Source organism: Sesamum indicum, linkage group LG3, assembly GCF_026168435.1.
Source record: "Sesamum indicum cultivar Baizhima isolate 11 linkage group LG3, ASM2616843v1, whole genome shotgun sequence".
In the NCBI taxonomy this organism is placed as follows: domain Eukaryota; kingdom Viridiplantae; phylum Streptophyta; class Magnoliopsida; order Lamiales; family Pedaliaceae; genus Sesamum; species Sesamum indicum.
This window is the reverse complement of record NC_142659.1, coordinates 1,489,188-1,507,132: the sequence shown is the minus strand read 5'-3', so window position 1 is coordinate 1,507,132 and position 17,945 is coordinate 1,489,188. Positions and strand designations below refer to the sequence as shown.

At 40.3% G+C, this 17,945-nt stretch overlaps 2 protein-coding genes and 1 non-coding gene across 9 annotated transcripts; all 3 read right to left on the bottom strand.

Moving 5' to 3' along the window:
* Positions 1-8,553: 8,553 nt before the first annotated feature.
* Positions 8,554-8,635, bottom strand: TRNAS-GCU (transfer RNA serine (anticodon GCU)). Its single transcript has one exon. It is a non-coding gene; the product is annotated as a tRNA-Ser (tRNA).
* Positions 8,636-11,511: 2,876 nt separating this feature from the next.
* LOC148788562 (putative leucine-rich repeat receptor-like protein kinase At1g68400) lies at positions 11,512-15,204 on the bottom strand. Its single transcript, XM_088878793.1, has 4 exons — positions 15,201-15,204; positions 14,050-14,574; positions 12,944-13,861; positions 11,512-12,396 (listed from the first exon to the last, which is right to left on the bottom strand). The coding sequence occupies exons 1-4, from the start codon at positions 15,202-15,204 to the stop codon at positions 11,717-11,719; spliced, it is 2,127 nt and encodes a 708-aa protein (XP_088734919.1). The 3' UTR covers positions 11,512-11,716.
* On the bottom strand, positions 12,538-16,659 carry LOC105156969 (uncharacterized). 7 transcript variants are annotated; one of them, XM_088878942.1, is made up of 4 exons: positions 16,488-16,659; positions 16,150-16,304; positions 15,774-15,873; positions 12,538-12,657 (listed from the first exon to the last, which is right to left on the bottom strand). In XM_088878942.1, exons 1-3 carry the CDS (start codon positions 16,589-16,591, stop codon positions 15,782-15,784), a joined length of 351 nt encoding a protein of 116 aa, XP_088735068.1. In that variant the 5' UTR covers positions 16,592-16,659; the 3' UTR covers positions 12,538-12,657; positions 15,774-15,781. The 7 variants fall into 7 exon arrangements, with proteins under 7 accessions (XP_088735068.1, XP_088735066.1, XP_020548444.2 ...); XM_088878940.1 differs by having other exon boundaries at positions 12,538-12,634; XM_020692785.2 differs by lacking the exon at positions 12,538-12,657 and adding an exon at positions 14,261-14,400.
* Positions 16,660-17,945: the final 1,286 nt, after the last annotated feature.

The following is a 17,945-nucleotide window of genomic DNA, read 5'->3' as shown; positions in this document are numbered from 1 at the left end:
GATTGGTTAATAAGATGTTCGGTGATCTGCTCGGAAAAACCATGGAGGTATATGTCGATGACATGCTGGTCAAGAGTAAGAGATCGCAGGACCACATCAAAGATCTCTCCCACGCGTTCAGCATAATGAGGTCGCACGGAATGAAGCTCAACCCGGACAAGTGTACTTTTGGTGTGACTGAGGGAAAGTTTCTGGGGTATATGATCAGTGAACGAGGAATAGAGGCGAACCCAGAAAAGATTCAAGCTATAATGGGTCTGAGATCGCCCAATTCGATCAAGGAGGTGCAGAAGCTCACGGGAAAGATCGCATCCTTAAGCAGATTTATATCTCGATCGGCTGACAGAAGCTTACCATTCTTCAAAGCCTTGAGGAAACCCAAGAGTTTCGCGTGGACTCCAGAATGCGAGCAGGCTTTGCAAGAACTAAAAGAGTATCTCACCAAACCTCCGTTGCTTGCAAATTCTAAAAATGGAGAGACGTTATTCTTGTACCTTGGAGTGTCCGAGAACACGGTCAGCTCCGTGCTGGTGAGAGAGGAGGCTAACAGTCAGAATCCAGTCTACTATGTCAGTAAAATGCTCCAAGGGGCAGAATTGCGGTATTCAGAGATGGAAAAACTCGCCCTCGCATTAGTAGTAACTGCCCGAAAACTACGACCATATTTTTAGTCGCATAAAATGGTGGTGCTGACGAACCACCCCCTTAAGCATGTGATGTCGCGACCGGAAGCCTCCGGAAGATTAATCAAATGGGCGGTCGAATTGGGGCAACACGATATTGAGTACCAGCCCAGGACAGCCCAGAAGGCACAGGTGCTCGCAGACTTCATCACAGAGTTGTCCAGCGACCCGAAGGAACCCGACGCCTCCGATCACACCTGTTCGAAATGGATGTTGCATGTTGATGGGTCTTCTAATGCTAACAACGGAGGAGCAGGCGTGTTGATCCAAGGACCCAAGGGAGTCGAGATAGAAGTTGCAGCTCGCCTATCATTCCCGATGACAAATAATGAAGCGGAATACGAGGCATTGGTACTAGGACTGGAGCTAGCATATGAGGCAGGTGCTCGTGATCTGGAGGTTTTTACCGATTCACAGCTGATCGCTATGCAGATTGAAGGAGCATATGAGACGAGAGAGAGAACCATGACACAGTATAAAGAGATCGTGCAGCGATTGATGGGAAAGTTTAGTGGATGTTCCGTTTCACAAGTTCCCCGAGCAGAAAACGACAAAGCGGATGCTCTATCAAAATTTGGTGCGGCAATGGATGGAATTCGAGATCGCAAAATCACAGCCTTAGTGCGCGAACAGTCGGCCCTCGTGAGTGGAACAGAAATCCAGGTCGTCTCAGAGGCAGAATCGTGGATGAGCGAGATCATACGGTATCTTGAAGAGGGTACCTTGCCTAACGATCCACTGGCAGCAAAAAGAGTCAAATTTCGAGCCGCCCGATTCACGTTGCTAGAGGGTCAGCTCTACAAAGGAACAGCGGACGACCCTCTCTTGAAATGCTTGGATGGAGAAAGAGCCTTGTACGTGATGCGAGAAATACACGAAGGAATCTGCGGCAATCATTCAGGAGCGAGATTGCTAGCTCAGAAGGTGATGCGACAAGGGTATTTCTGGCCCACCCTAGTCGAAGATTCCAAGAACTTGGTGAGAAAATGCGAGAGTTGCCAGAAATACGCTTCTTTGATACATCAGCCCGCGACCCCGATGGAACCAATCAAGATAGCATGTCCGTTCGACCAATGGGGAATTGACATCGTATGACCTTTTCCGCCTGCACAAGCCCAAAAGAAATTCATCATTGTAGCGGTTGAATATTTCTCCAAGTGGGTCGAAGCGGAAGCAGTAGCCAAAATATCGGAGAGGGAAGTCATCAACTTCATATGGAAGAACATCATATGCAGATTTGGTATACCCCGGATACTAATATCTGATAACGGCACGCAGTTCCAGGGCAGGAAGATTACGGAATGGTGCAAGGAGCTGAAGATCGCACAACACTTCACAGCAGTTGCGAACCCTCAAGCGAACGGACAGACCGAAGTGATGAACCGAACGATCTTGCAACATTTGAAGACTCGCCTCGAGAGCAAGGGATCGTGGGTTGACGAACTGCCCGGGGTCTTGTGGGCTTACCGCACAACACCACGAACCGCTACGGGCGAAACCCCTTTCTGCCTAGTTTACGGAACCGAAGCCATCATTCCAGCTGAAATTGGGGAGGAATCGCAAAGAGTCATGCAGTATGAGCCCGAGGCGAACCAAGCCGAACGAAGCTTCGACCTCACCGTCATCGAAGAAAAGAGGGAGGCCGCATATGCCAGAATTTTACATCACAAGGGCCTAATGATGAAGAGCCACAATCGCAGAATTCGACCCCGCCAATTACAGGTGGGAGACCTCGTGCTGAAAAAAGTGGAGGCGTCAAAACACGTGGGAAAGCTGGAGCCGCCCTGGGAGGGCCCGTACAAGGTGGTTGAGATCAGAAAGAAGGGCACATACCGGTTGCAGGATATGCAGGGTCGCGATTTATCACGCCCTTGGAACATACAGAATTTGAAGAAGTTCTATGCTTGAAGCGAAGAGCCTGTGAAAGGCGAACGACCGAGGGATCGAACCAAGAGCCTGTGAAAGGCCATCCACCGAGGGATCGAACCAGGAGCCTGTGAAAGGCCATCAACCGAGAGATTGAACCAGGAGCCTGTGAAAGGCCATCAACCGAGGGATCGAACTAGGAGCCTGTGAAAGGCCATCAACCGAGAGATCGAACAGGGAACCTGCGAAAGGCCATTTAAAGAACGGGTTGCGCATAGACTTCTAGCAGACCACCAATTGTATATTTCCAAGGTTAGGAAGGTTGTGTCCATGTTAATCACTGCGTTATTGAGCATTTGTAACCATTATAATTTACCCAATGAGATATATCAAAGTTCCTTTGTTTATTATTATTCGTACGACTTCCAACATCTTTATTATTATTCGCTACATAACGCGTCCAATGTGCGATCTGAAAAAGACGCACTCAAGAAAAACGCGAACTGAAAAAGACGCGTCCAATGTGCGATCTGAAAAAGACGCACTCAAGAAAAACGCGAACTGAAAAAGACGCGTCCAATGTGCGATCTGAAAAAGACGCACTCAAGAAAAACGCGAACTGAAAAAGACGCGTCCAATGTGCGATCTGAAAAAGATGCACTCAAGAAAAACGCGAATTGAAAAAGACGCGTCCTAGACATGTTCTAAGAAAGATGCAATGCGCAAGGCTAGCAAAATACGCGAGCTGACGAAAGTTCTTTTTCATTTAACAAAATGTCATATACAGGGGTCATCAAAAATTCCACCCCGCCCTCCTGTTTACAAAAAATGATGTCCTAAGAATCTCTAGAATTTACAGTTTGATCAATCAACTCAAAATCCTACCACAAAAATAGAAGAATCGGGATTGTTCAGGCGTCAGCTTCCACCTCTAGCTCGTCCCTCAAGACCATAAACTCGTCATCTTTCAGCTCAGGATCCGGAGGAAGAGGTTGGAGGTCGCCATCAAGCGAGATGTCAAGTTTGCTGCGGTCAAAAGACTCATGAAAGCCACCGAGCTTTTCGACTTGAGATAGGCAAGTCTCATAGCCCTTGGTGAATGAGTCCGCAGACTTGATCTCAAGAGCGGTCGTGAAGGTGTCAGTCTTAAAAAAATCACGAACCGCGGACATCCTAGAACTGGCCAAGGCTCGCTGATGTTCTTCAACCGGAATGCGACCGGCTTGGCCTTCCTCCACCCCACGCTTGTGGCCCTCCACGAGGCCGACCTCACGCCCGGCATCGAACGCCTCTTTCTTAACCTCCGCCAGGGCCACCTCTTGTTCAGAACGAAGAATCTCCCTCTCCTTCTTGGCAACATCGAGCTCGGCTTGCAGCTTTTGCACCTCATCTCCCAAGGCCAGCAGATTATCCTCCTGCTTGCGTTCCGTCTCGTCTCGTTCGGCCAGTTGAGCCCTAAGATCTTGCACCTTCTGATCAGTCTGAATATAACTCCTCCGATAGTGGGTGCATTTGAGGCTCAAGCTTCGGAGAAAGGTCATGGCCTGCAAAATCGAATGCAATGAATGATAGAAAAGAAGGGAGATCGAAGGAAGCCAGCCGATGGAATACCTGGACCATGGAGTGGGCTGCGAACTCCTCAAGCCGAATAGGGCTATTCGTTACAAGTGCCCCTTGATCGCGAACGGAGACGAATGAGTTGTAGACTGCGAAAGTATCGCCTCCAGCTTCGCCATACAGCGACGAGCTCGACATGTCCTACCATTCGGGAGGCGGCACGTTGCCTCGAAGAGCTTCCCAACATGTGGCGAGCTGTGCCACCCTCAAGAATTTGTCCCGATCTTCCTCAACACTAGTCTTGTCTGCGGCTTCCTTAGCCATCCTGCTCAGCACGCTCGGGCTATGCGATTTGGAAGGAGGAGGGTGGGAGGCCTCAACGAGCTCCTTCCCCTTACCCTTATCGCTAGGCCCTAACTTGGACTTGGGCCCATGACCCTTCTTCGGGGAGGATCGCTTCTTTTTCTTAGATCGCTCCTCAGGTGGAGGACCTTGGCTTCCTTGATCGGCCCCATGGTCACCACTGGCCTCATCTAGACCCAGTTCTAACTCCGAAGAGTTGTAGCCGAGATGATCACCATGGGCGAAAGGCGTATCCTCACTATCAACTGCAATGGGCTGTTGTCCGTCGGGAGTCGCGATCGCGAACGCTTTTGAAGGAACCGAGGGAGGTGGGATCGAAGATAAATCTGGAGCACCAGCATCTGCCTTGCCCTTCCCTTTCGGATCTGAGGAACTCGCGATCTCACCCCCCTTCCTCGATTTGTTCTGGGCCGCGATCCTCCGCATAGCAGTGCGCGTGCTCATGATTATACTATTTGCAAGCAGTGAGAAGTTAGCATATGCAAACACTACAGGGATGAAAGCAAGCGAGACCAAAAGAAGAAAATCACCTAAGGACTCTTCGATGTGAAGGGACGCTGGAGAGAGCCCAGATAATTGCAAAACTTTCTCAGTGAGAAGCTTCTTGGGATCATACTTATAAGATGTTAGACTCCTTATTTGGTCACCCTCCAACCCCCCACCACTGATTTTTGGAAGGGGTTTATACTTAGTCCACTCGTTCTTAAAAGGCCAGACACCACTAGGAGATCGAATGAAAATGTAGCAATCTAACCAAGCTCCTATATTCGACTTCAGGGCGCTCAAATACCCGCAATCGGGCTTGGCCGAAAGATAGAAAAAACCTCGACTACCAGACCGCTTCGAGGTGGTGAAGGAATACAAACTCCAAAAATTGTCAAAACTGGGATCCAAACCTACGAATCGCATCATTACAACGAAAAGGACAATATGGGTAATGGAATTTGGGGAGAGCTGCATAGGGCATAACCCCAATTTATTCAAAATCGCGGCCACTGGAGGAGCTAGAGGAAATCGCAGCCCGGCATCGAGGTGTTTGATAGAAAAAGCAGTAAATCCCTCGGGAGGACGATGCATGCGATCGAAGGTAGCAGGGATGAGAACATCAAAATCGGAGGGGATGTGGTATTTTTCCCTAATCTTATTGACAGGAACCCTAACTTTACTAACCACAGCCTCCCAAGGGTTTTTGGTGAGTCGATCCTGAAACTTGGCAAGGACCGAAGGCCCAGTCTGTTCATCCTTAAGTTTAGTGATAGGAAACTTCTTGTTCCTCTTGGGAGAGGTAGAATACGACCCATGCGAAGACCTAGAGACATACCTAGACCCAGACCCTGAGGACGAACCAGAACCGGACTTAGGAGAGGACCCAGAAGCATATTCAGAATGAGATGAAGAGGACCCTGAACCAGATCGTGGCTTAGAGCCAGATCGCGACTTAGAATTCGAGCTAGAGCTGGAAGGCATCGTACCTTAAAGCAGGATGACTCTGGAAGCCGCAGATCGAATACGAACTTGTAGTTGTGAGCCTTGGTCGCTAGAAGTCTTTGCGTGAGGTGGGCCGAGAGTTCAAATGATGGGGTATTTATAGGAGGTCCACTTTGGAACAACGCGCCGAAGGTCAACCGACAGGATCACGCCACGCGTCCACAGGGATTGCCGATCGACGGACGCGACGATTCGACTTCCTCAAAGGCAACGAACTTGCACTTTGAAAAAGTGGGGGAGTAATGATGGGTATACATATGATCCCCCTGCAAAAAGACTGAAACGCCCTTCATTAAGGGCATTATGGTCATTTCTGCGATCGGATCCGCGTGTTTCGTAACGGGCGGGTCGCAGAGGACCCGACCCGGGTCGCATGAACCAACGGAAGACCCGGACAATGACGATCGTTCGATCAGAATGTGAATCAGCAGGATGAGGCCACGTGGCCTAGTACTTGCCGTACAACTGTGTACTATAAATAGACCCCGATACGCCATAAATGAGGTAACTGTTATGCATTAATTGAGATCAAACTCTGAGATCGCATACATTTCACTCGATCAACCTAACTTGAGCGTCGGAGGGTCATTGTCGGGGACGTGCCCGACGAGCTCACGGTTCGTGTTTTATTCTCAGGGGATCCAAAATCTGATTCGGAGGAGTTAGTCAATCTTTGGTGAGACCGTCTCAGGAGATCGAATAATTCGACCCGGATCAGGTTGATTTAAGAGAATAGAGATAAAAAAACAGAAAGATAGAATAAAAAAGGGTGGTAGAGAGAAAAGAGAGAAGAGGAAAAAGGAGGGAGAAAAAACGAATGAAAAATTGGGCCAATCATTCAGTGGGCTTAGAGAATTAAATATTTTTTTTTTTTATATAAAGTCCAAATATAAATTTTACAAAAATGGACTTTGTAATGTGGATTTTTGATTATATATGTATTTTTAGTATTATATAATTCGAATATGAAATTTTTTTAAAAAAATTAATTATTCTATCAAATTATTATATATATGTTTAAAAAATTAATTATATAGTTAATGGTACGGTTTGATTTTGGACGATTTTTTTAAGTTTTAAATTAAAATCATATCAATAGTGCGGTATAATTTTACTCTAAATTGATAGTTGCGGTCTAAAAGAATAAATTATAAAAAACGATTCAATTCGATTTGATTCAGATAATTTTGAGCAGTTTTAATTTATTTCAGGACCATCACCAATTCACACAGTATAATACGAAACTATGACTAATTAATTACATAAATACCCTTTTATTTCTAAATATATTACAAAAGAAATTTAATGAGAAACAATTATACTACCAGTTCTAAATTTACATCTTATTAAAGATTTTTCGCAAAAAATTTAGAGACTCCGTGATAATAGAAATGTCAGATCATCCCCTGTGAAAATTAAAGTATCAATTATCTCCAGTGATATAAAATAAAGTTCCAAAAAATCCATTCGTACAAAAATTGGGCCACACGCGTTTTAACTGTGAATTGACTATAAAAATACTTTTTTTTTATATATTTTTTCCTTCTCTCACATCTAATAAAGTATTTATTATTTAATAAAGTATATATAAAATACTATTAATATTAAATTTGTAAAAAAATTATGCAAAAAAAAAAGATGCATAAAAAAAAAGTGACTATGAGAAGATAGTGGGGGAATGAGAAGTTAGAACAATGGGTGGATGAAAAGTTAATAAATAAATTAGATTAAATATTAAAATTGACATATTAGAATAATTGAGACACCGATTTACCCCTCTTTAATTATATATAGTGTAGATATATTTATGTTAGTGTAGATAATAATTTTAATGTTTCAATAAAAAAGTATTACTCCCAACATTAGTCAATTCTATAAAAAGCAAACTAAAATAATAGGGATAATTACATTCATCTCTCCTGAGGTTTGATGTAATTACATGTAAATCCCCTATGATTTAGGAAATCACATTTAATATTTTTGAAATTTGCTTCTGTCTAACAATTAAGTCCCTCCATTAGTAAAAATTCACTAAATTTGCTGATATTAATAAAAAAAATTTATATTTACCCCCCATTGATTTATTACCGATTTACTGTAGGTTAAATAAATCATTTTATGATCAAATTACCCTCATATGTCTTCACGTGTTAATGAATGTGAGGAGATATATCTTTACTGTTATGGGGGTTGTTTAGTTGAAAAAAATTATTTGACTTGCAATAAGTTATCAATAAGTCAATCGAGGATAATATCAATTTTCATTCAATTTTTTGTTAATATTAGTAAATTTAGTGAATTTTTATTAACAAATGAATTTATTTCTTAGACGGAAGTAAAGTTCGGGCTAATAGATGTAACCTCCCAAATCACAAAGAGTTTATGTGTAATTATACCAAACATATGGAAGGAAAATGTAATTATCCCAAAAAAAATATTAAAGAATTGGTCAAAAACTAAAACTAAATCTAAAGTTTGGATGATGGAATCTTAGAGGGAATAGAAACTAAAATTCCAATTCAAATCAACACACGCTCTTTGTGAGAATTTAACCTTGTCAAAGAAGAAAGAATCACATACAAAACAGTAGTCCATTCGTCGCCCGAGAGATTTGAACTCTCGCGGGGAAACCCCATGTACTTAGCAGGCACACGCCTTAACCACTCGGCCAAAGCGACGAGGATATGTGATCCTCACCAACTTCAAAAGTTCTTTGCATTTTATACCACTCTATTGGGAGGTGAGAGAAGCATACGGTTCATTGATATTTGATATCTACGCCCTTGGGTTTGCCATATTCTTACTGATGAGGAGGCTCAGGAGATGGTGCACCCTATCACAGCAGCTGAGGTAAAATTGGCCCTCTTAGACATTGCCGAGGATAAAGCCCCTGGTCCTGATGGTTACACCTCAGACTTCTACAAAGTAGCTTGGCCTATTGTGGGTGTTCAAGTCCCACATGCTATCATAGACTTCTACACTACTGGGAGACTATTGAAGTAGGTAAATGCTACATACTTAGCACTTATACCTAAAGTCCATAATCCTACTCGCGTGGCCGATTTTTGTCCTATTGCATGTTGTAATGTTGTTTATAAAGTCATTACCAAGATCATAGTGCAGTGTATGGGTTTGGTGTTGGAAAAGATTATCAGCCCATCCCAAACGCCTTTTGTTTCAGGTCGCTCTATTAGCGACAATATTCTTCTGGCTCAGGAACTATTTTCAGGCTATAATCAGCAGCGCTACCACCTCGTTGTGCTCTCAAGGTGGATATCCGTAAGGCATATTATACAGTTGATTGATATTTCCTTCTGGCTACACTTCAGTTGTTTGGATTTTCGAATAAGTTCATAAACTGGATTGAAAAGTGTGTTACTACACCTTCGTTCTCTATTGGGAATAATGGAACTCCTCATGGATTCTTTGTTGGAGCCAGGGGCCTCCGACAGGGAGATCCAAAGTCACCATATTTATTTATCCTGATTATGGAAGTTTTGAACCTCATCTTGCAGCAACTGATAGATCAGGACATGAACTTTGCATTTCACTGGAAGTATGCCCCACTTTGCCAAGTTCAGCTTGGATTTGCGGATGACTTATTATTATTCTCATGAGCTGAGGCAGATTCGGTTCACTTACTCAAACGAGGACTTGATTATTTTGGAGACATGTCTGGCCTCAGGGTCAGTCCTTAAAAGAGTCACCTGATCCTTTCACGCGCAGGCCATGGAATCAGGGATCAACTATTAGAGGTACTTCACTTTCCCGAGGGCTTTTTACCGCTTAAATACTGGGGATTACCACTTATTTCATCTCGCCTTACTATTGCTGATTGTAAGCCGCTCCTTACAAAGTTGGATCAACATATTAAGGGTTGGAAGAGCATCTCCTTATCCTACGCTAGGCGTCTTCAGATCATTACATCCATATTCACAGCACTCTGTGTATATTAGGCTTCTAATTTTATATTATCAAAAGGAGTTGTAAGAGAAGTGGAGAGGAGACTACGAGCATTCTTATGGCATGGTACATTTGACTGTAGATATGCTAAGGTAGCTTGGGAGCATGTTCGTTGACCCATTGATGAAGGATGTCAGGGGCTTCGGGATATTCTTGCACTTAACAGTGCACTCATGGGTCTTAAACTTTGAAAAGTTATATGTGGTGATTGATCATCTAATGTACCCATGTCCCCCATTTTTTTCAAGTTTCAAGAGAAAAAAAAATAGAATCAATTTAAACCACAAATTTTCTATATAATCTTAACAAAATATTATCAATAATCTATTTTGTATATAATGCAATGCCTAAAAATAAATTAGAAAGAAAGATAAAATAAATAAAGAAAAATTAAAGTTAAGATTATATAAAAGATTTGTTGATTAAATTCATTTTTTTGTTTGTTCTCCTCCGAAGCTTGAAGAGAGAGAAATGGTTGCAGTGCGCCCAAACTCGAAAAATACCACAAAATGGACCTTTATTATGAAATTTTTGTTAACATTAAAAGTTTTATTAATGAAAGGTATAAAAACGCCAAAAAGTAATTGTTAGTATTATATGGCCCAAGGACGCAATTACTTGGTAGGCCCATTGCTCGGTCCACTTAAACTTCTGACCCACTTGGACGCCCTCACCCGACCCGATATTTGACCCACTTTACCCGACTTAGGTATTTTTATATTTATATATATTTCTACCCTAAACCTAATTCATTCTCTGCCCTCTTCTTTACCTATGCGCCGCTACTTGTGTATCTCTCTCCCTCTCCAAAACTGCCTTCCATGGTAGATCTTGTTTTCCTTCTCTACCACCGTTAATGGTGGTGGCTTTCCTTAGCCAAGTCAATGTCTTAAGAAAAGCCACCCCAATATTGCTTCTCCAACGGTTCTTTTTTCTCCTATAAATAGGAGCTTTGCTCCTTGTCCAAAACACCTTGAAACCGAACCAATAACGTGAGATCTCTCTATATTTTTCTTGAGAAGTTCTGAGTGAACTAAGGTGACTGTGTGTGACGGGTTTTTGGGTTCAATCTCTATGATCTTGTCTCTCTAAATGAGAAACAACTGTGGGTACGGTGCCAAGTGACCGATTACCCTCTTGACTGAATTGCTTGTTCCTGAGCCTCTTTCAAATATTATGTTTATTCGTTTATCTCTTATATTTCTTGTTATTCATTCAATTTTGTAATACTGGTTTGTAGGAGTTTCGTACTAAGCATTCTTTTTACAAGGATTGTACCCTACAAACTTGGGTTTTGTACCCTACAATAATAGTTTGATAATTAAAATTACAATTTTAAATTGTTTGAGGATCAAAACTACATAAAGTAGTTTTGTTTGAGGACAAAAATCGCAATTATTACGACATCTAATAAGTAACACCTCGTGACAGTTCATTGAATTGTTTGATGACCATTAATTACAAAAAAGTTACAATTTTTCAAATAATAAGAAAGAATCTGTAATTATGAAAAATTTTAAAAGAGTCCTTTTAATTTATACGGAACTAAAATAGCAATTTAAGTTGGGGATTTCAACAAAACAAAAAAAAAGAAAGAAAGATACTGACTTGTTTATTTTTATTTAGAACACATCATACACAATCAAATTCGAGACATGAATTTAACATTATCAAGAAGATGTTATCAAGGAATAAAAAAGACATTAATTTTCCAGGCACAACATCAAGGCGCTAGCGAATTACTTGTTCACAACTTCCAATCTCAATGAGGAAATGTCCTGATGTGCTACCACTATTTATGGTATGAGTGTGGGCAACAGATCCTCCAATAGATCTTCCAATCTTGACTCAATGGATGGTTGCTCCCATCTATCTTCCAATCTCGACTCATCCGCTGGTTCGATGCCACTGATTTCCTCCAACATTCTCACCACTTGAGCCATTCTTGGTCTGCTCTCCGGGTTAGTGACAGCACAGTCCAATCCTATTTGCAGGACTTGTACCATTGCTTCCTCCTCACCTGGATACCTCAGAAGTTCTACATCCATCACTTTAGAGGTCGTCCACCATTCTTCGAGAACAACAGTCCGAACCCAGTTAACTAGTGAGATGGCACCATCACCATCCATGGTTGTTTGAGAAGATGCCCGTCCTGTGAGAAGTTCAAGCAGCACAACTCCAAAGCTGTAGACATCAGAAGCTTGAGACACCTTGCTGGTCTCTATAACTTCTGGGGCATAGGAGCCTTGAGACCACATAACCAACCAGCCGATTGGATTCATTAGTTTTGTCAATCCAACATCAGAGACAATCCCATATCTTTGTCCATCGAGGAAAATGTTTGAGGATTTTATATTTCCATGTACAAGCTTCTCACCACCTTGTCCATGGATGTGAGCAATACCCCTTGCTGCGCCCACTGCAATTTTCAGGCGGGTCTCCCAATCTAAAGGTGTCCAACCCAAAGTTGTTTTCTCTGCAAAGTTAAAGAGAATGCGTGTTTATCAGATCACTAGTTGGTCAGATATACAATGTGCTTGGATAGCATAATAAATTCGACTAATCATAATGTAGAAACTACAGAAATGGAATTGAGTTCCAATTTTTGAAACACAACCTGCAGCAATGAATTATTGGAATCTAGCATCTGCCAGCAAAAAAGCCATTTCCCAAATTGCTTTCAACAAAATTTGCCAATGGCCTAGTGTAGGTAACTGCGGCAAAAAATGCAAGTCAACTGCAATAGTGACGACATTAGGTTGAAACAAGTGCCTGTGCTCCATGGTGAAATATAAAAACTGAAGGAGCTTTTGAAATTTCGTCAATACGGATCAGAGAATGATGGTTATATATTAACTAATTTCAAGTATCAAGTTTATGTCAGCAAAGAAAAGAGGAAAACGTCACATAAGCAATCACAAGGCCATAGACAAAGAAAATTTACGGGAACCTTTGGTTGGTGAAATTACCCTTCACATGACAAATGAAGTAAACCAGATGCTCCATATTTTAGTTCTACTTACTGTGTAGCAAATCAGATAAGCTCTGTTTATCATAGCAATCATACACCAAGAGCTTCTCATCTCTTGAATAGTAGTATGCCCTTGGTTTGTCGACGTTCTCATGCCTTATTTTCCCAATGACATTCATATGCTTCTGAAAATCCTCAAATGATACACTTACATCCTTCAATCGCTTCACCATGACTGTGTTTCCATTTTCTAATCTTGCCTTGTAAGAAGTCCCGAATGTTCCTTTCCCAAGCACCTCAGCAGAAGCCCTTAACAAATCCTCAAGCTCAAATTTAGGATTAGCATCCTCAAAGAATTCAAGTTTTCTTTTTAAGGAAACATGATTTTGTGGATTCACTGTACTTCCACGGTTCACTATATTAATATCCTCTAACATCCTCACTACTTGAAGCATTTTTGGTCTCTTCTTTTTTGATTTTTCTACACATGTTATTCCTATTTGCAACATTATCACTGCTTGTTCCCTTATCATAGGATACGTCAATAGTTCTGCATCAAATACCTTAGCAGCCCTCTCCTTGCTTTTCACAGAAGTAACCAACTTCACTAGGTCAACAGACTTAGGACCACCAGGGATGTGTGCGGGGGACTTTCTAGTGAGAAGTTCAAGTAGCAGAATCCCAAAGCTATAGACATCTGATGCTTGGGATATATCTCTAGCATTCTTGACTTCTGGAGCATAGTACCCTGCAGTTGGCATGAATACTGTCTCTACCATGGTCGCCAAGCCAAGATCTGATACACAACCATACTTTTGAGAATTAAGAAAAATATTTGATGCTTTTATGTTTCCGTGGACAAGCTTCCCACCATTTTGTGCGTGTATTGCAGCAATACCCCTTGCAGCACCAATCGCAATTCTCTGCCTGGTTTCCCAGTCTACATGAGACTTATTTTGACCAGTTTGTCCTGTAAACACGAGAAGAAGCATAAAGTTATTCACATTTCGTATTTAATCTGTGGCCATTGTGTAGATTGAAGTGAGATAAAAATAAAATGCATCCCACAGAGAAATTACAGGTGATAAGAAATGAATTTTTCTTAGCATGAATAAAGAACAGGGAAAATATCAAGTCAAGATGCAGATCTCAACATACCATGTAACAATGCATGGACGCTCCCATCACTGTAATAATCACACAGCATGAGCCTTTCGTCTTCCGAAGAATAATAAGCTCTTAGGGCAGCCACATTCTCATGTCTAACATTTCCAACAACCTCCATCTGACTTTTGAACTCTTGTTCTGAAATATTCCTAGACTTCAATCTCTTCAACACAATTTTTACCCCATTTTCCATTGCAACCGTGTAAGTAGTCCCAAAAGTTCCCCTCCCAAGTAAGACGGCTGAAGCCAGGAATACATCTTCAACATCAAAACCAGAACTAAAACCTGAAACAAGAGCCAGCCTTCGGGTCGCTTTACGTGACCTAGGAAAACTTCCAAGCCCTGAAAAGTCCAAGGCGAGATCGTGAAGGGGAGAACTTGAATTGAAGCTAGAACTGAAGTCCGATGCTTCGGAGCGGATGCTAGGGCTCCTGGAGTGATCATGAAAAAGTTCCCACAGCTGCTGTTTTCGCAAAACAGCAGCAACCAGCCTCTCCCAGCTGCTGTTACAATATTCTACGTCGTTGTATTAAAATAACAAGTTGACATTGACTTTTCAGAAAATAAGAAAAAGAAGATGAAGAAAAGAAAATCACAGAGTTAATTCAGAAATCATTGTTTCATAACACTTAATTTATTGTTTAACTTAAACAATCTCTTTTATTTTTTGTAAATTCATACAAAGATATCAAATGTAATAACAACAAAAAATTTAAAGCAAGCTCATGAAGAAAACCCAACACAAATAAGTGAACCAAGAATGAATTTACAAAAAGAGAGAATGTGTATTCTCCAAATTGTTTCAACTCTATAATTGGATCATACCAAAATCGTGATAGCATGGCTTTTCAAAGAAATCAGAGCAACAAATTTGGGATTGTACGATTTTAGTCGTTCTTGATTTCAAAATATGGGTAAAAAATAAGCATAGAAGAATCGATAGGGTCATTAGTTACTTTTTAGTTAGAAACTTGAAGAAAGGAAAGATGAAAATATATTAAAAAGCATAGTTTTATGAGCCAACAAGTGTTCCAAATTGAGCATTTAAATCCTAATTAACCCTTGCAATTCCCACACAATTCTTATCACTATAAGGTGACTAGCCCTCAATCTTCTAATAAACAAGGCTGAATAAGCTATACTCATTACTCATAGAAATGACTCACTATTAGAATCAAATAAGTACACTAAAAAAAAATGCATGTTACGCCTATTCAGGAGAATGATGCATCAAGATAGGTGACACCCCTTTTGTTAATTGAACGCTACATGTGTAAGAGCTAAGGAAAACCAGATGTCTTCACAGTTAGTTCAATATGGACCAATTTTATTTTGAATGCTGTTAAAAATTCCAGTTTATAGACTGTTGAAATTTCACCTATAAATACTCATCTTACTTAATCGATTGGTTCTGCGACACAAAACTCACAAGACAACTTCACAATTTTAATGGCACTAGCAAGAGATATACACTGACCAACTGAAATAAATATGGGTTTCAGGAATCAGCGTATCGATTGTATAGCTACATATATTAATTAACAAGTGCAGCCAACACTTTTCAGAATCAAAGTCCTACATGAACCAAGAATCGTTGGAGCAATTTACACGGAAAGAAAATCATTGCCAATGCATTCACACAGGTAAAATATAGAATTAGCAAAGAGCTTTTCTGAAACAGAACATGCATGCATTTATATTATTGCTAGACTCACATTGTTTCTTATCCCAATGGTAGGACGATCAGCCAATACACCAGGATGGCTCCCCCAGCAGATTTGAGAAAATCTGTACCAGCCACCAAAATGGTATCCCCTATGAAAGCAACTGAAAGTGATTAAATATATTCTAAGATGGAAAAAGACGACCAAACTGGACCCAGAGGAAAGACTAGATAAGCATATCGCCAAAGCAAAAGAAGGGAAGCATAACTAGAAATATACATAGAATTCAAAAGACACAGAAAATGAAAGTGGAATAAATAAAGCTACATCTACCTCAAGAAACAAGCCTTGAAAGACAACACCACCAATAACAAATAAAATGAGCAGTTTGTGAGTGCGGACAATATGTATTAATATCCCTCAATACCTCCAATTCCAGGAGCCATCTTGGCAATTCTCTTGACAAGATCTGAACTAGCATAAACATCTACACCGGCATCTTTATATGTAAAGTCCTGTACCCTCATCCTCGGCAGTAGTAAGACAACAAGCGAACCCACGCGATCATCGAAATTCAAGAACCTTCAAATAATTAACCGAGAAATCCAAATAGAAAAAAGAAAACAAAAGATCAAGACAGTGTAATCAAGAATTCAGTAATCTTAAAAAAGATTTATGGAAAGACAGATTCATTTAAAAACAAAGATACTCTTAAGTTCAAAATGCAAGAAGAATTGCTTTGAGTTGATAACTCTCAAGAAGTACCTTAGCGAAGAAGACACGGTGGCTGAGGGCTGAGGGCTGTCGGCGGAGGAGAGCGGCCGCAGGATACGATGAGGACATTCGCCGCTCTTAGAGTAGAAGGGCATGTGGGCGCCCCTTCGCTTTTCCTCTGCACTAATTTATTTTTCTACATCTGTTCGTATATATTTCTATTTGATGGGGTGTTCCTTTTTATAGTGTTTCAGTGCGGAGGATTTCCAACGGTAACAAAATTGATCTCAAATTGGCGCCGAGGATTTCCAACGGTAACAATTTCCAACGGTAACAAAATTGATCTCAAATTGGCGCCGAGGATTTCCAACGGTAACAATTTGCAACGGTAACAAAATTGATCTCAAATTGGCGCCGAGGATTTCCTAACGGTAACAAAATTGACCTCATATTGGCGCGGAGGATTTCCAACGGTAACAAAATTGACCTCATATTGGCGCGGAGGATTCCCAACGGTAACAAAATTGACCTTTAAAACGTTCAAATACAGCCGTATTCAACTTCCGATTGGGCCACTTTCTTCAGAATCAAGGCCCAATAATATGATCATTTGGACCTCAAATTCGGGCAGAGAAATCCAGAAAGAATTTTCAAATAAGTAGAATTTTGTTTTTCCTTTCTTTTCTTTAATTATTTTATTTTTCATCTATATTTATACATATAAAAAAGAAAGGCCCCCACGTTTATAAACGACCTAATGACACCGCCATATTAATTTTTATAAAGTCAGAAATACCTTAAATTGATAAAATAACTAACTTATTTAACTTTTAAAATTTTAAATTAACTGATAAATTAGTTTCTTTTTTTTAAGGTAATGTAATGTATTATTTTATATATTTATTCTTACATTATATATTTAAAGTATGAAAGATTACTTATTATATGCACATAAAAACGACTTGCTACAATAGCTAGTATATATAAAAAGGAAAAACCCTCTATACTCACAATAATCTACTACAATGCATGGACACATATACAATGACACGAAAATTCCAAAAACTTAGGATATAATATGGTAATAGCACGGCTATTTATAATATATTATTTTACTATATATATTTTTAATTTTCATAAAATTTAATATACAATATAAAAATAATCAAGATAAAATATAAAATAAGTATGTTTTGCATCTAAATTCTTAATCAAAATACATGGCTTAAAAAATATACATAATCAGTTTGTTATTCAAAGTACCCAACAAAAATTTTTAATCATCCAAAAGAGTTAAATCATCATGATCATCTTTTGAATCTTCAGTAATTTCATCCCAAAATTTTTAGTTTGCAAGGAGTGAATGGGTTCTTTTTCTTTTTTATCCAATCTCTCTTTTTTTTTTTTTTTCAAAAGACACACAAAACCTTTTAAAATTATATATAAAAAAAATCTAAACATGTCGGACATATCAACAAGCATGTTCAACACGTGTTCAAGGTATACCCA

Bases quoted from the DNA above. Each gene is read 5' to 3' on its own strand.
- LOC148788562 (XM_088878793.1), bottom strand. The intron at 13,862-14,049 runs GTATGTTGAGAT...TCGTGTTTACAG, and splicing joins CGTCCATGCATTGTTACATG to GACAAACTGGTCAAAATAAG. The intron at 12,397-12,943 runs GTAAGTAGAACT...TTAACTTTGCAG, and splicing joins CTTATCTGATTTGCTACACA to AGAAAACAACTTTGGGTTGG.
- LOC105156969 (XM_088878942.1), bottom strand. From the start codon at position 16,591: ATGCCCTTCTACTCTAAGAGCGGCGAATGTCCTCATCGTATCCTGCGG. The intron at 16,305-16,487 runs GTACTTCTTGAG...AATTATTTGAAG, and splicing joins ACCGTGTCTTCTTCGCTAAG to GTTCTTGAATTTCGATGATC. The intron at 15,874-16,149 runs GTATTGAGGGAT...TTGCTTTCATAG, and splicing joins GATGGCTCCTGGAATTGGAG to GGGATACCATTTTGGTGGCT.